This window comes from Mycteria americana, chromosome 17 (assembly GCF_035582795.1).
Source record: "Mycteria americana isolate JAX WOST 10 ecotype Jacksonville Zoo and Gardens chromosome 17, USCA_MyAme_1.0, whole genome shotgun sequence".
NCBI classification, from domain to species: domain Eukaryota; kingdom Metazoa; phylum Chordata; class Aves; order Ciconiiformes; family Ciconiidae; genus Mycteria; species Mycteria americana.
The window spans coordinates 10,443,130-10,459,139 of NC_134381.1; the positions used below are offsets into that span (position 1 = coordinate 10,443,130).

Here is a 16,010-nt window from a genome sequence, read left to right on the forward strand (position 1 = left end):
ACATTTCTCACCTCTGGAAAAGGAGGATGGTGCCATTCACCTGCATTGCCAGATACTAAGAGACTTCATAGTATTTACAAGGTCCTGGGAAAACTGTGGTTTGGAAAGCACTCAAGGAGGGTGTGTGGGAGAGAAATGAGGGATAAACAGTCCCCACAGCCCTTGGGGAGGGGAAGGGCACAGCCAGAGCAGTGTGGGGTGGGCACTGCCTGCAGCCCCCCTGGCCAAGCGCCCGGTGCGGCAGCAGGACCCTGGCAGGGTGCTGGGAACGGATGCAAGGGAGGATGCCCAGCAGAGCAAGAGGGTTGTCACCTTGCTGCTACTGCCTTCAATTAAGTTGGATCTGAGCCTTACAGTGGATGGTGCTCAGAGCCCTCCTGGGGGGCTTGGTTTGGGAAAGCACCTTCGCCTGGGGGTTGGTACTTGGGGGGGGGGGGGGGGGGGCTGGGATCCCACCTCTACACCCACCCCCCGCCCCAGGCACCCCCGGAGAGCGGAGGCAGCCGAGCAGGTCCTGGAGGTCCCGGGAGGCAGGGAGGGAGGGGGTTAACCCCCGCCCGGGCCCCAGCCCCGGCGCTGCCCCGCCGTGCGGCCGCAGCAGCCGGCCCCGCTCGCCCCGCACCGCCGCTCCCCGGGCTGCTTTTCCCCCTCTCCCTTCGCCGTGTTTAGTTAAATTTCCCCCGCCTTAGTTGATGTCACATCCTGTTCCACAGCCATCCCCTGCTAGTAGCCAGCCCTGACAATTCCTTTTTTTTTTTTTTTTTTTAATCCCTGTCCTCTCCCCATCGCCCCCCCTTTTCAAGGCAAACTTTTGGCAATAGCAGAGATAATCATTTCGTGCTCCGTTGAATTTCTCCTCGCAAATGTCTTTCGATCAAGGGAGCCATTAAAAAAAAAAAAAAAAATTGCCAGAGAGCCAGCACCGAGAGCAGAGGAGAGAAACTGGGATCCCAATAAATATGCAAAGTGAAGGCTCTGCTAAGCAGATTTCTTGCATTGCTTCCCGGGGGTGCTGAGAGCCGCCCGGAGAATCATTCTGATTTTTTTTTTTTTTAAATTGCATTTTGTTGTCTTTTTTCCTCTCTCTTTTTTTTTTTTTTTTTTTAAATTAAAATAATAATAACAATAAAGGACTGAGGAGGCAGCGAGGCGCTCGGTGATCGGCACAGGGAGACTCGCCCGGGAGGTGATCTGCATGCAAGGTGCCTAGAACCGGGTGCGAGACATGCAACCGGCAAGCAAGCTCCTGACCCTCTGCTTCCTCATCCTGATGGGCACAGAACTCACTCAAGTAGGTTTCTCTCTTGCTTTTCCCACTCCCCCCCCCTTTCTCTCCCTTTCTCCCCAACGCCATTTTCTATTAAACCTCGAGAGCACAAAAGAAAACTGGAGTAGGAAGCTGCACCTTCGTGCCCCCCCTCCCCGGGCACCCCCTTTGCTCAGCCCGCGGTGCGGGTGGGCGCTCCGGGCTGCTGGGGGTGGGGGGGTGGGGGGAGCGGGTCCGGGGGGTTCAGGAGACCGGACCCCAAAGCCGGGGAGAGAAGGGGGCTGCCCTGGCGTGCCCCACCCCGGGGGGGCCGGGGGGTGCGGAGGGACCCCCCCCCCCTGCCCGCCCCACTTGCGGGGAAAGTTGCTGTGCGGGGCTGGGGGGGACGGGGGGGCAGCGGGACCCCCGCCGCCGGGCTCGGGCTCGGCGAAGTTCGGGGCTGCCCGTCCCGGGTCCCCGCGGGGACGCGACGCGAGTGCACGGTGGCGGTCCCTCCTCGTCACCCCCCCTCCCCTCCACGCCAGCTCCTCATGTGGGGGTAGCTTTGCTGATTTTAGGTGACATTTAAATGTCCCTTGATGTTCCCATCTGTGACAGGCTTGTGGGAGAGAGGAGCATCTTATTTATCTCCCTCTGCCCCCTCCGCCTTCTTTCCACCCCCCACCCGCCCCCCCCGTATTTTAAAGCTTGCCTTTACTGTCCGGCCCCTGGACTGAGTGAGTAGTGGGGCTGGGGGGGAGGAAAGGAGGCACACAAAAGCCATCTCTTGCAAGTGGAAATAAAACTCTATTGGACTTCTTTAAGATAATTGGGGAGAAGCAGGCAGGGAGGTTGTCTTTTGTTTTTTCCCAGTCACTGAGGAAAGGAAGAAAAGTAATTGCAAGAGGATGCTCTAGATTGTGGGGTTAATTGTGATGCTGCCTGGAAGCAAAAAAGAAAGAAAAAGAAGCTATAAATAGGAGGGGAATGGAGGCTTCTTAATGTAGGAGCAATTAGCAGCTGGGCTCTCATCCTGGATGCTTTATGTAGATTATTTATTTTCCTTTCTCCTGCTGACAATGCTCTCTCCTGTCATTGCCCTACTGCTGAAGTTTCAGTAGCTGAAGCCTTTTGGCTTTGCACCCTCGGAGTATTTCTGCTGCCCCCAGGAAGAAACGGCTAAAGAGCTGCCTTAATTGCATGGAGCCCTCCCGAGAAGGGATGGGAAGGTAGTCATTTGGGGGGAAAGCAAAGAAATCCAAGAGCTGTGTGGACGAGGAGGGGTGGGAAGGAACCAGAGCTGCAAGTGAGTGCCCAGGGGAAGCCCATTGTGTGCGAGAGGATGCGCGGGCAGCGCGCATGCGCCGCGCTGGACAAAGCAGCCAGCGACCGCCAGCATTGCTTGGGAATCAGCAAAAAGGGGCTCCTTGCTACGCACCCGGCCCGGCCAAGGACACGGCCAGCCCAGGGCCATGGCAGCATCGTGGCGAAGCAGTGTGGTGGGGTTGCCCCTTGCCACGCTGCCCCTCCAGCCTCCCCTCCTGCCCAGCCCCGCCGGAGTGCACTGGGGACCCGGGTGGTACCCCCCTCCCCGGGTGCTGCCGCCGTCCCTTATCGGCCTTGTCAGCCTCCATCGCTTTGCATCGGTGGGTTTTTCCAGGGACACCGAGTTATCACCTCTTGTGCTGGGGATGCCGCTGTGCTTGGCTACTTTCTCCTTTTCTTGTTTTCTTTTTTTTTGTGAATGCAGCACTCCAACTTTTCACCCAACTTTAAATCGGGGTGGGGATGGGGAATCAGATCTGCTCTGAACTGTGGGGCTGAGCGCTGCGGGCTGACTTTGGCAGAGTTACCTCCCAGCCTGTCCCTGCCCGCTGGCGGGAGGTTGGAAGCCCCTGCCTAAGCCCTGGCTTTGCTCAGCTGCCTTCAGCTAGAGCTGGTTTCTGGTTTGCAGTGTCTACTTGGGCTTTGCTGCCTGCAGGTAGCTGAGTCCTGCCAGGCCCCGCGCGCCGGCCATGCAGAGCTCTCCCGCCAGCGTGCCTGCTGACTCGCTTGGCACTGCAGAGCCCTTTCAGAGTTTTAGCATCTCATTTCTGTAGCACAGCTGCCAGATGCAATCCCCAAATATGCCTTTCAGCCCAGGCACCGCCCAGCTCGGTGTCTTCCACGTTTAATTCAGTGCCGGATTCACATCTCCATCACATGTGTGGAGTCTCTCCCATCCCCTACAGAGATCCCGTGCTGGGGGAGGAGGGATCGAGGTTCAGGGGAGAGAGGTTGCTGATTTAGGCAGCTTTCCTTGACGATGCAGAAGCTACTGCTGTCCCCTCCTCTCCCTCCCTGCAGTGACACTGGCAGGCCAGCACACGAGAAAAGAAGAAATGGGGAGAGGAACGGCTGTTTAACAGGGTTGGAGGGGTGAGCACATGGCTGTCCTTCCAGCTGGGTGCTGGGAAAGCTCTTCTCGTGGAGGGGAGGGAGTTGTCTTCAAGGTATTGGAACTGCAGCATCCTCTGACGGTCCCCCCGGGTGGGAGGAAGGATGCCCGCGCCCGGCTGGGAGCACACGGGTGATGCACACGCTGCGGGCTGCACCCCCAGGTTTGGTAGGGGCTTTGAGACCTGCCTAAGATGGATGGTATTTTTCCCCGTGTGAAACAAGGGGAGAGCTGCCCCTACAAGCCCCCCAACATCCCAGTCCTTTGCAGAAGCCCCTGCCTGCTCCTCGATCCCCCGTGTGCCCCCAGGTGGGGCGGCAGGAGCCCCGGCCCCAGAGCAAGACCTGCACGAGGCTCAGGGATTTCTTCTAGCTACCAAAGGTCTCCTAATTTGTTTTGCGCCTTGCCTTGGCTCTCCACAGGTCAGTGATCAAAACCTGAAATGACAAATGTTTCGGCTGAGTCGAACGGGCTGGCTTCAGGGTGCAGTGGCTGGGTACAGGTGCCGGGCTGGGGGAGCAGAGCTGCTGCTCGGGCACCCTGGGGTGCAGCACCCTCGCTCTGGCCGTGCACGCAGCTCTGGGCAGAGGGCTTCCCGGGAAAAGCGTGGGGCTTTCTCTCCTTGTCTTCTTCTCGGTGAGACCCAGGGCAGCTGTCCTGGTGCCCATGGAGGAGCAGAGCCAGCTTGCGCTCTCTAAGGATCTGCTTGTCACGTGCAGAAAGAGAGTGCTGCCAAAAGGGCAGAGGATTTGGGCTGCTGTAGTAAAGCCAGGAGTATCGGCAGAGGGGGTTCAGGATGCCATCTGCTTGTCTATCTGTCTGTCCGACCCATCCCTTTGTCATGCCTCGTGCTTGCTGGCGAGCTGCTGGGATATTACCCGTGAAAACCTCTTTGCATTCCTCAAAGTTTCGCAGGCTCAGCGCAGGGCAGCCGGCGCTCTGACATCCACTTACCCGGTAATCAGTGAAACCACACAGGAAGAAATACCTTCCCGGAGCAGGCAGTTATTAAACATTTAGGGCTTCTGCAAGAAAAAAAGAAAAAACCAAAACAATTTTGCCATTGATTTTCCTAAAAGCACATCAGGTCCTTCTTGGGGCTGTTTTCAGGGGAAGGGGGATGCACCCTGCCCTGCCCAAAGCTGCCCGTGCCCCTCTGCCCCAGCAGCACCCAGGCCGGCCGTGCTGGCTCCCCTCCACCCATGGGGACTTCCCAGTGCCCGGTTTGGTGGCCGGGGTCTTCCCTCCCCTGTCATGGAGACACATGGAAACTAGTAGGATTAAGCTGCAAATCTGCAGCCCGTAACAGGAGGCAGCTGCCTCATCTCGTAAACCAATTTGTGTCTCATTTCACTAACTTCAGCTTTAACCAATAAAAAAGAAAGGTAATTTTCAGCCCTGTGTCATATTTATTACTCAAGTTATCGGTCCTTGTAATCAGTATTAGCATCACTGCGTAAAGTAATACAAAACTAATTACTATCTGAGTGAATTAGATAGATGAAGGCTGTAGACTGCGTTGACAGTGGAAGAAGCTAATTCTCGAGTTATGAGTGATAAGCGTTGGCTTTGCTCTGCTGCGATGAAGCTACGAACAAAAGGGAGCGAGGCAGGGACAGGGACACCAAGGAGTGTCCCTCTGGGGTTTGTTTCCTGCGGGTGCCTCGGCTGGGCTCTTTGGGAGACCCGGGTGGGCAGGGGTATACCTGGGAGGTTGAGTCAGTCAAGCAGTCCCCCAAAAAGGGGAAGATGCACTTGAGGAAACTGAGGCACAGAGCCTGAGACATGTCTTAGCACCAGCAAATCCCATTTGTGGGGACAAGCACCTCAAAATCCTGATTTTCCTTCTTTTGTAGACTGTAGCCATTGCTTGCCACTGCCCTCCCGGAGCTGAGCCCAGGAGCCACGGTCCTGGCCTCCAGGTCAGCTTTGTCCTGGGTTTTGGCCCTTGGAAGCTTTCTCCCCATTCAGGACCCAGGTTCTGGCTCCCAGCCTCCCTCCCCACCCCAGCTGGGAGGCAGCATTCAAAACCAGCTAAAATGCAGCAGATCTCCTGGAAAGATAACAGCGGGGCAATAGCAGGAGTCAGCCCTCAGTCCAGGAGCACGCAGCAGCGAGCAACCCTGGAGCAATGCCGTGTTTTCTAGCAAGCAACATGCAGAACAAGGTTTCAGTGTAAAGGCACTTTCTGACTGGAGGCGTGTGACTGACCCAGGGAAATATGCCAAAAAAAATCATCATCCTTAACCAAAACATCCGAGTAACAGGAACCCACTGGCGCACCCGTGAAACCTGCGCCGGCTTTAATGGGCTCTGATCTAGCCCAGAGGCTCTGACATGTATTGGCACTCGCTGTTAGAGCATGAGTTTAATGTCAAGAGCAGCTTTAGCTAAACACAGATTTAGCGAAGTGAAGACCTGCAAAAGGGATTATTCTGTTCCAGCGTAACATAAGGAGCATGTTCTTTCTGCTGCAGTGTTTCTGCTCGCCGTGCGGATAACAAAAGGAAAGGTTGCAGAGCGGTTTGTGTGCGGAAGGAGGAGGGCCAGTGTCCGTAGCTGGGGGTTAACTTCCCAGAGCCCGCTGGGGGATTTTCCCTGATCCCGAAACGTGGCTGCTCCTGGAGCCAAGCTCAGCACCAGGCACAGGCAGTTGCACACAAAGTCACACCAGGAGCTGGCAGTGATCTGCAGCATCGTGGTCACTGTTTCCAAAGCACTTTGGGGTCTTTAATTGCCATTTTCTTTCCTTCCTTTGCTTTCCCCATCTGTCCATCCGTATCCTCCCTGTGACGGGAGGGGAAGTTTGGTCTGCATGGGTACAGTGCCGAGGTGACAGGGTCCAGCTCCGGCACCGAGGCTTGTGTGAGTGATGGTAGCACAGATAGTGACAAAAATCAGGCAAAAAAAAGCAAGGACATTTGGAAGTCAGACCCAAAAATCAGGGAAACCTGGTACCATTTATTGCTGTGGCAGTTGTGACCTGCTGAGGGACAGATGCCCCACGGCAAATGCAACAGAAGATCGTCCCATGCTCCAGAGGTGATGGGGGTGCAAAGAGTGTGCTCCTGATGGGATGAACTTGCCCATGCCGTCTCCCAGGGTAGGTGGGGTGCCTCTTCTGCCTGGCGCCGTTCACAGCCCTCCCGCTGCCCACGGGCTGGTGCAGAGGCATTCCAGCTACCTCCTGCCACAAACTCAGGCAACGGGGAGCGTGAGGGAAGAGAGTAAATGTTTACTGAGCTGAGAGAAGGATGAGAAACATCATCATTCACTCAGGAGCAGAGTCCAGGGCTCTGCGCCCCGTAGCCCCGTGGTGCCAGGCAGAAAGCAGAGGGGCACAGCGACCGCCCGGCGCGGCGCTGGGGTGGGCTTGGAGCCCAGGCCTGAGCGGGCTGAGCAGGTAGGGCTGGGCTGTACCGGCAGCTCCTTACCCTCAGCCTTGAGCCCCACTGCAGGGACCCCCACGCGATGCCGCTCAGCGTCCCCACGGCCTTCGGCTGCCAGGCACGCGGTGCAGTGCCAGGGAGCGCAGCACCTCGCGCTGGTCCTCGGGCTGCTCTCCCATCTCTGTGTGACGGAGGTGGTCCTTTCCACCCTGTAGCTCGCCTGCCTCCATGCAGCCCACACTCCTTCGCAAGTGCCGCGGCACCTGGCAGTGGGGCAGCAATAGGGTCCCTGGCAGCCCGGCATCAGCCAGGACTCCAGGGGGGATGCAAAGAGTCAGCGGAGGCAGAGTCCGTCAAGAGGCCGGTTCAGAGCCCCTCCATCAACTACAGGAGGGAGTTTTGAAGAAAAGTTACTTCAAGTATCTGAGGAGGATCCCTGAAGTTACACAGCAAGGACCTTCTGGAAAGGACAAGACCTTTCCTGCAGCCTCTGGCCAAAGGGCACGGCACATCTCACGGGTCTCCAGTGCGGAGAGGAGGAGTTGGAAGGAGCTGGAGTACGGGCTGTCCTACGCACCACAGAGCAATCCCAGGGCAGGCCTGAGTGCCCTGCCGAATTACCGAGCCCTGTGCTCCCAGGACAGGAGCTGCCAGCCCTGGGAAGGTGCCCGGGGCAGTGCCCTCCACTGAGCAACCAGCTAAGCTGGACGCATCCTCCGTCAGGTGTTAGCTGAGAGGCCTCCTGCATTTACTGAGCCAGCTTGGAGCACCAGCAAGATTTGAGGCTGTTAAAATCCAGGTGTATGTATTTTCAAGCAGATCCCATCCTCTCACCAGGCATTAAATAGGAGTTCTCTGACTGTGGTCTACGGACACCATCTCCACGTAAGCTTGGGAGCAAGAGAAACTTCAGCACCTCTTCTCTGAACCAGCCAGGAGAGGGAGACAATGACCGCCGTGTCCTGCACACACACGAACGCATTGGCCCGTTTGCAAACCTTGACCCTTGTAGGGCTCCTTTAGGCAGACGGTCACGTTTTGCATTATCACTTCCCAGCAGCGGAATTTTCCACTAAGTAGCTATTTTGGAAGACCCTGTTCTTTGCTTTTATCTAGCATTCCTCCTCTTTCTCTGCTCAGAATATATGCATGCAAATAGGATCTTTTGTTCCCTAACAGTTCATCTTTTCCTGCTGTTGACTCTCTGCTTACGGCAGGGCTGGCACCGAGAGGGCAGCTCTGCACCCCCTGCTCTCGTGGGGAGGGCGGCTGTAGCGAGCGCATCGGGACAAGAAAAACTCGGTGAGATCACGAGGGTTTTGTTCAAGGCAATGCCCTGTGCAAAAAAACCCAAAGTGATCGGCAAAAAGGTGAACTCAACCAGTTCAGCAAAACTGGTACTGACCAGTTTTCTGCAGACGTTACAATGGAAAGTTGCGCTTTTAAGGCCAGATCCTGCTTTGCGCTGGAAGGGCCCGTCGGTGAATGCGATCAGGTCACAAAGAGTCAGCTGAGTCTCCTCCTTGATTTCACTAGGGTTTCCTCTGATTTGCTCTAGCATGAGTAAAGGCAATGTCAGGTCTCCCACACCAAGTTCATGTCCCTACTGGGTTTTTGCTGTCTGTGTTTCATTTTGTTGCCATACTGGGCTTCTAAAAGCAGGGAAATCATTGGAGTGGGGAAGAGGCTTCCATGTTTGCACGTCACCTACTTCAGGCACTGAGATGACAGAGGCCGTTTTCCTGCTTGATGCCTACAACCTAGCACAGCACGAGGTGACCGGCAGCACCTCATTGCACAGCAGCGACCACCGCCTCTTTCCTCCGAATAACCCTTCGCCCCTAAAAAAGGGAAACGGCAGCACTTCTGGGAGGCTCTTTTTTGTCAGGTCTCCGCTTTGGACCAGCTGATGTGGGCTCGGCTTGCGTGGCCGTGCCGCAGGCAGTCTGTCGGTGTTGGGGAAGGGCCATGGCTCTCTGCCAGCACAGGTTATACCCTATGGGCTCAGGGCCATCCTGCTCCCAGCACAGGTCATTAATGCATTAAGTCACTGAACTTTCTGAAAAGGTATGGAAGAACAGCCAATTTCTTGATGTCCCTACCTTAACTCCATTTATCTTACCAGCAAAGAAAAGACTCCACAAAGAAACTCTGCTTTTGGCTATTTCATAAACACTGGGAAGCAAGAGAAAGAAGGAAAATCGCTTGGATTTTCCTCTCCCCTGTTATTGCACACACAGCCCCTCTTTCAGCTGACATGAAGGGGTTTGCTCCAGGGAAGTGGAGCAGCTCTGCTGACCGCCGCTGCCGGAGCACGGCCTCCCCCCGCCTGCACAGACCCTCTGCGCCGGCCGCTGGGAAAAAACTCCCGGTAATGGGCCCCCTCCTTAGCAGGGACTTGAGGCTGCTGCTCCCCTCTCTGTGTCTCCCTGTCCCCATCTGCAGGAGCTTTAATCATTGCAATGCACTTGAAGGGCATACGAATGAAATCACCTGCGTGCACTGGTAGGAAATGAGTCTTTCTTTAGTCCAGGTGGAATCCAGAGCAAGGCAAATGAGTGCTTGTTACCCCGCTGAATACCATTTTAAATAATAAAGTATCTGTAGGTCTAATTCCCTTTGTATGTGTTTGGAGTAGACAAATATGAGGGATAAACTTTGCTTACAAACTCAGTTTCAAAATGAACATTAAGATGATTTAAGTGTAGCACTCAGGCGTTTTATATGGTATGAAATCAGATAAGCAATCAGGGTCTCGGCTGCTACCAGTGCTGAGCACAGCATAAGCACCTGTTAGAGCAGAACAGGCTGAACTGGAACAGAATGGGGAGCTGTGATTTATTCTAAAAGATGGAAGCCATCCGAGGCTTTTGCCTAATGAACCTGTTCCTACAACCACAGCCTGAAATAGCTCCTTGGTGCTGACCTCCTCAGGCGCAACGCTGCACGACCTGACGGCACTTTTGCCGTGGAAAGGGTGCCTGGGCTGGGTGAAGCTGATTTGACGGGGTGGAAGTAGTTTAGCTACTTTGGGAGCCCTAAGCAGGACAGTGATTCAGAGGGCAGGAGTGTTTTCTTATTGATTTCAGCAGCAGAGTGGCCTGTCAGCTGGCTGACTTACCCAGATCAGAGCTCGTCTGGCCTGAGCAGGGGGAAAGGGCAGGGGTGACATGGTCTGAGGGTGCTGGGAAGCGAGGGAAGGGAATGGCATTTCAGCTGCTGCAGCCTGTGACATGCAGCAACTGCTGCCTCCCAGCTGCCAGCAGCTGATTCTGCTGCCGTGTTGCTGGAGGGACAGGATCCGACCTGGCATCAGCGCTCAGACTCTAACTCATCTCTTTTTCTCCACCTGGTGGACTTGCTAAAAGTGCTTTCATTTCAGTGCTTTACAGAAACTCCCCAGCGCTCTCTGCAGAAACAGCTCCACTGGGCTGTCGCTGGTCCCCGCTCCCTTTGCCCAGGCCAGCAGTGCTGGGGTGCGCTGGGATGATCCCATGCCAAGGGCCAGGTCCCCAGCTAGGGGCAAGGTCCCATTAAGGTGGGACAGGCCAGCTTGGCAGCGATTGCATTTCAGGGCACAGCTCTCTGCTTCCCCGGTTGGGACTTGCTCCGCACACCAGCGTGGATGCTGTAGGGCAAGGAAGGACTGGTGGGTCAAGGCCTTCACAGCTGTATCCCAGCCAGCTCCTGGGGAGGGGGCCATAAAACCCACGACCTCAAGGAACCGTGCCATCGGAAAAGCGGTTCTGGAGGTGGCAAGTTTGGGGCTGGGCTGATGAAACACCAGTGGGGATGTGGTGGCTCCTAGGGGCCGGCCGGTCTGGGGGTGGTGGGACCATGGGACAGTGCAGGGTCTCCTGGAGCAGGGCCATGGTGGCTGCTCCAATATGCTGAGGCTGGTGCTATAGCAGCGGAGCGAGGGGTGTCACTTCTATCCTCTGGAGAGGGCCAGGGCATTAATTTCATAATTTGCTTTGCACAGGGTGTTTAAAGGTTCACTTAGGGAAGGATGTGCAAGGAACTGCAGATCACTGTTGGTCGGAGACTTTGGTTCTGAAGTCACCAGAACAGTTCTGCAAACACCTTCGGGAAACCTGAGTCGTGAACAAGCTCCGTCTCGCTGCAGACTACATGCCGGGCCCGTACAGACGGGCTGTGTGCTGTTTGCAGTGTAACAGCCCATGGGGTTCCTCAGCAGGATTTGCCTCAGAGCCACACCAGCCCCAGAAAGCCAAGAGTTTTCTTCAAACTCTGGGGTGGGATGCTCTGGTAGTGTCTGACACTGTCCCATCTCTCCTGTCCATGCAGCCCTACCTGCTGGGAATGGGGCAAGAGCAGGGCTGGCAACCCGAGGGCAGGCAGAGTTGCCAGGGCGTTTTGATTTAGCTCAAGTGTATCGGGTCCTTCGTGCTGATGGAGGGCTGAGGTTGCAGAGTGCGGTGAGGGAGCAAGCAGGGATGTGGGGGGTCCTCTGATGGCCCACAGCCCGGGAAGACCACAGGCTTGGGGACCGCCGGGTGCCCTGCCTGGGTCCCACACCCCGTGGGTTTGTGCGGGAGCGATGCAGCCCTCTGCGTGCACCGCAGCAGGGAACGCTGCTCCCGACTGCCCTCGCTGGCAGCAGCTCCCCTTTGTCCCCTGCAGAAGCTGCGTCTCCGGCCGCGGCGCTTCTTCGCCGCGTCCCCCGCGGCCGTGCGCCCACCCACCGACCCCGGCCCCGCACCGCGCCCCGTCCCGCACCGCGCCCGGCGGCGCCGCCGGCAGCCGGCAGGGGGCGCCGCAGAGCCGCGCCGCAGCGGGGCCGCGCCGCAGCGGGGGAGCCGCCCGCCCGCCCCCGCCCTGCCCGGAGCCGCGGCCCCCGCCCCGTGCCCACGCCGCCCCTCGCCGCCGCTCTTCTCCCTCCCCAAATCTTTTCTTTTCCGCTCTCCCCAGATCTTTCCCCCCCCACCACCACATTTTTCCATCTCCCCAAATCTTTTTCCCTTTCCCCAGTTTTTTCCCCCTTCCCAAATCTTTTCCCCTCTCCCCAAACCTTTCTCTCCCTTCCCCAAGCCTTTCCGCCTCTCCCCAAGTCCTTTTCCCCTCTCCCCAAATCTTTTCCCCCCTCCCCAAATCTTTTCTCCTCTCCTTCCCTCCCCTCCCCTTCCCCCAAATCTCCCCACCCCAAAAAATTTCTTCTCCTCCCCTCCGCTCTCCCCTCCCCTCCCCAAATCCCTTCTCCCCTCCTTCCCCCTCTCTCCCCCCTGCCTCCCACCCGCCCCCCGCAGTCGCTCCGGCTGGCTGGGCGCTCCGCGGCGCTCACGCCCCCCCGCTCCTCCCTCCCTCCCGCCCCGGTCCCGTCCCGCCTCCTGCAGCCGCTCGCTCCGCTCCGCTCCGGCTGGGGCGCGCCCGGCGGCGGCGGCGGCGGGCGCAGGGAGGCGGCCCCGCTCCGGCGACACCGGCTCAGGCACAGGCACCGGCAGCACCATCGCTAGCGCCGGGCAGGGCCGCGGCGGGGCGGCGGCGGACGATGGGCCGGTGGCGAGCGGCGGCGGCGGCCGGGCGGCTGGCGCAGCCCGTCCCCAGCGGCATGGAGCCCGGCGCCGGTGCAGAATGAAGGGTGCCTGGCGCCCCCCCCCGCAGACATGTCTGTGCCTTTACTCAAGATTGGAGTCGTCCTCAGCACCATGGCCATGATCACCAACTGGATGTCGCAGACGCTGCCCTCCCTCGTGGGGCTCAACACCACCAAACTCACGGCGGCCACGGGCGGCACCTTGGACCGCAGCACGGGAGTAAGTGCGGGGGGCGGCGGGCAGGGGACGGGGCTGCGGAGGGGGGGGCACCCGGCTGCTCGGAGCATCCCTGCCTCCCCGGGGCGGCTGCGCCCCGCTCCCTCGGCCGCCCGGTCCCTCCTCGCCTGGGTGTTCCCCGGGCTGCCTAAATCCCTCCTTGCCCGGGTGCCCTCCCCCGTACCCCCGGGACCTCCCCGGCCGTCTGGCTCCCTCCCTGCCTCCCCCCTCCCGCCGGCGGGCCCTACAGGACCCCCCCCCGGCTGCAGAGAGCAGCGCCCGGGCAGAGGCAGGGCTGCCGCCCCTCGGGGTGATGGGGGGGGGGGGGGGGGCGGGCATCGCTTGCAAAGTGCCCCCCGGGGCCCTGCAGGCGCGGGGAGCGGGGTCGGGGCGGTGCGGGGCCGGGGGGGGGTGGCGGGAGACGGGGACTGGGGTGGCGGCGCGGGGAGCGCCCGTCCTCTCCCCCTCCGGCTCTCGGGTTTAGCCGTCCCTAGCCCCGGGCTGGGGGCGACTCGGGTGGCCCCCCCGTGTCTTCAGCCAAAGGGCTGCAAAGTTTCCCTCGTGGCCGCTTTGCTGTCGCTGGGCGAAGCAGCTCGGGACGGCAGGTGCCAGTCCCGCAGGGTCTCACTCGCTGCCCTGCCTTTAATCGGTAGTCGTCAACGGGATGGAAAATACAGTGGAGAAGTTGCGGTATATTTTGGTCGTGCCGTATGTTTCCTGTCCCTGTTTTGCTGGGGGGCTGGGACGGTGCCTGGTCTTGCCACTTTGGAAATGGCTGAGAAAAATAATCCTTCTGTCTGTCTTGCCTTAGCAGGGAAAAATGGGCACCTTTCGCCTCCAGGCTGCATGCTTGTGCCTTATAAAAGAGCTAACGTATTACAGCTCTGCTGTTTCCAGACGACTATTTCATGTAGTGGTTCTGCTGATTGTGAATGAAGCCGAGATTTTTTTTTTTTCCCCATGTTACCAGGGATTATGAGACCCATTTATCATTTTCTTTTCCGGTTGTTTTAGCTAGAGAATCAAATTGTTTGTCTGTCTGCCTAGCGTCTCTCTCAGTGTGTGTCTGTCAACATGGGTATTTGCAAGGTTATTTGTAATATATTGAAATAGTAGAAAGAACATTTCCCTTCTGGTTGGTAAAACAGTGGTACCTTCGAAGTGATCGGAGGCTGAATTGTGATTAAATAATGTATTTTGCACAGTACTGGGAGATCAAAGGAAAATTAAGATCAGACAGATTTGGAGAGCACAGGGGGCACGAGGGGGGCTGGGGAGCGTGCTGTGTTTGTGGCTGGGCTCCCTTTCTGCGGTGTGTCCTGGAAGCTCGGACGGAGGCACTGATCCTCCGGACCGCATCCCTCTTTGCCGGCATGCTTCACAGGGCACGGCACTGGACTTCCCCTGCCCGGGACCCGCAGAACATTTGCAGGGAAATGGTTGTCTGGTGAACCTCCCCATCCCCTGGAGAGTCTGGCAGAGGAGGGGGGAAACAGAACTCCCAGTGTCGGCTTACTCAGGAGAGCTGATTTTCCTGCTGCCGGATCCAGGAGAGCTCTGCAGAGGCACATTGATCACTGCTCAGCTCTCCGCCAGGACACCGTATCCTCACTGGTAGCTCGGGCACATCCTTCTCACGGTGTCAAGGAGAAGTCAAGCGCTTTGTAACGACAGCGGGGCAGTGGGTTCTCCACCCCGATGCGCTCGGTGCCTTACAGCACGCTGCAACCCTCGCTGCTTCGTGGCTTTCCTCGTGTCCGTGCTTTTCCACTTGCGTTGCCTTCTTGCTTCAGCTCTTGCTCCTTTTCCGACCCTTCTTTTATTTGTCCCCAATCCATATTTTTGCATTACAAGTGAATTTTGCCAGCTGGGCCCTCGGAGGAGCCTCCCTCCGCTTCCAGCGCAGCTCCAGTATCTGCCACGTCCATCCTGCTTCCTCCACTCAGCCCCCTTCACCTCCCACACCCCCCATTTGCTTAACTCGTCTTTCCCTGTGTTAATTAGGTGTTGCCTACCAACCCAGAGGAAAGCTGGCAGGTCTACAGCTCTGCCCAAGATAGCGAGGGACGTTGTATATGCACAGTGGTGGCACCTCAACAGACGATGTGCTCGCGTGATGCCAGGACAAAGCAGCTGAGACAACTATTAGAAAAGGTAATGGTTGACCCCTGCTGGGAAAGGTGGTTTGGTTTGGCATGACATTGAGGGTAAAAACGCGAGTGAGCTGGGCTGAGCCTTGGTTTCCAGGGAAGATGGCCCCCTTGGGCCAGCCCTCCCGTCCCGTAGCTGTCCCCATGCGTGTAGTGGGGAATAATCAGCTGCAGTCAGGAGTTTAATTCTCTAAGTGTTTCTGAGGCACAGAGGAAAAGGGACCGTGGCCTGAGGTCAGGTTAAAACTGCTGAGATCAAAGCAACAATATTGAACCACAGTGGAAAACAAACAAACAAACAAGCTGTAACTTATTTTTTTCATTATGTTAACACAAGCAGTTTCAAAGGATGAGCCTCAACAAGGTGAGAGAAGGTAGAATTAAAAACCCAAAGCCCATGCATTCCTAGCCAAGCTGATATTAAAAAGGTCAAATAAAACAGTACAAGCTGTCGACATCAAATAGCACAGAAATGACAGTTAGTGGTTTTCTTTCTAATGTTGACATCCACTTGATTAGTTTTTAATAGTCTGCTGTCCAAAGAGATCAAAGAATCTCATTAGGGAAGCATTCCCGATAACAAGAAATTTTCCGGATAATAGATTTCATTGAAGAAATGCTGTTTCATGTGAAATGGTGCTCTTCTCTTTAAAATGTAAGTGGACTCCTGTGCTGGATGTGTAATTATCCCTCATGCCCTAATGCTATGTTGGCATGTGTTGTGCATGACAAAATAATTTTTATCCCGCTGCTTTCGGGAAGCTGATGTATTAGTCACTCATAACAATATTAAACCTACACTTAACTGATTTTCCTATGTGATAAGGACAATAAAGCGAGGCAGGAAACATTTAGCCCTAAAACACTTCTTCGGTATGTCAGAGGCTTCTAAAAATAATCCCACTCAAGCTTTTATTTCTCTAAGCAATAACGGCAATCGGTCCAACAGCACATTTGTCTAAGAGGCAGCAGGCGTTATATTAGCAGCTGACACGGGCGTCCGAGAGCCGTCGTGTT

The 16,010-nt window shown here is 56.8% G+C and overlaps 1 protein-coding gene across 3 annotated transcripts in view; it reads left to right on the top strand.

Moving 5' to 3' along the window:
- Nucleotides 1–716: 716 nt before the first annotated feature.
- The window catches only part of OLFM1 (olfactomedin 1), a 34,710-nt gene continuing 19,416 nt past the window's right edge, over nt 717–16,010 (top strand). Inside the window, exons 1-3 of one of the 3 annotated variants that reach the window (XM_075519772.1) lie at nt 717–966; nt 1,132–1,291; nt 14,848–14,997. In XM_075519772.1, coding sequence (XP_075375887.1) covers nt 1,226–1,291; nt 14,848–14,997 — 216 coding nt within the window. In that variant the 5' untranslated portion in view covers nt 717–966; nt 1,132–1,225. Of the gene's footprint in view, nt 1,292–12,404; nt 12,847–14,847; nt 14,998–16,010 lie in introns of those variants that run through there. The other 2 variants (XM_075519771.1, XM_075519770.1) reach the window with 2 other exon arrangements.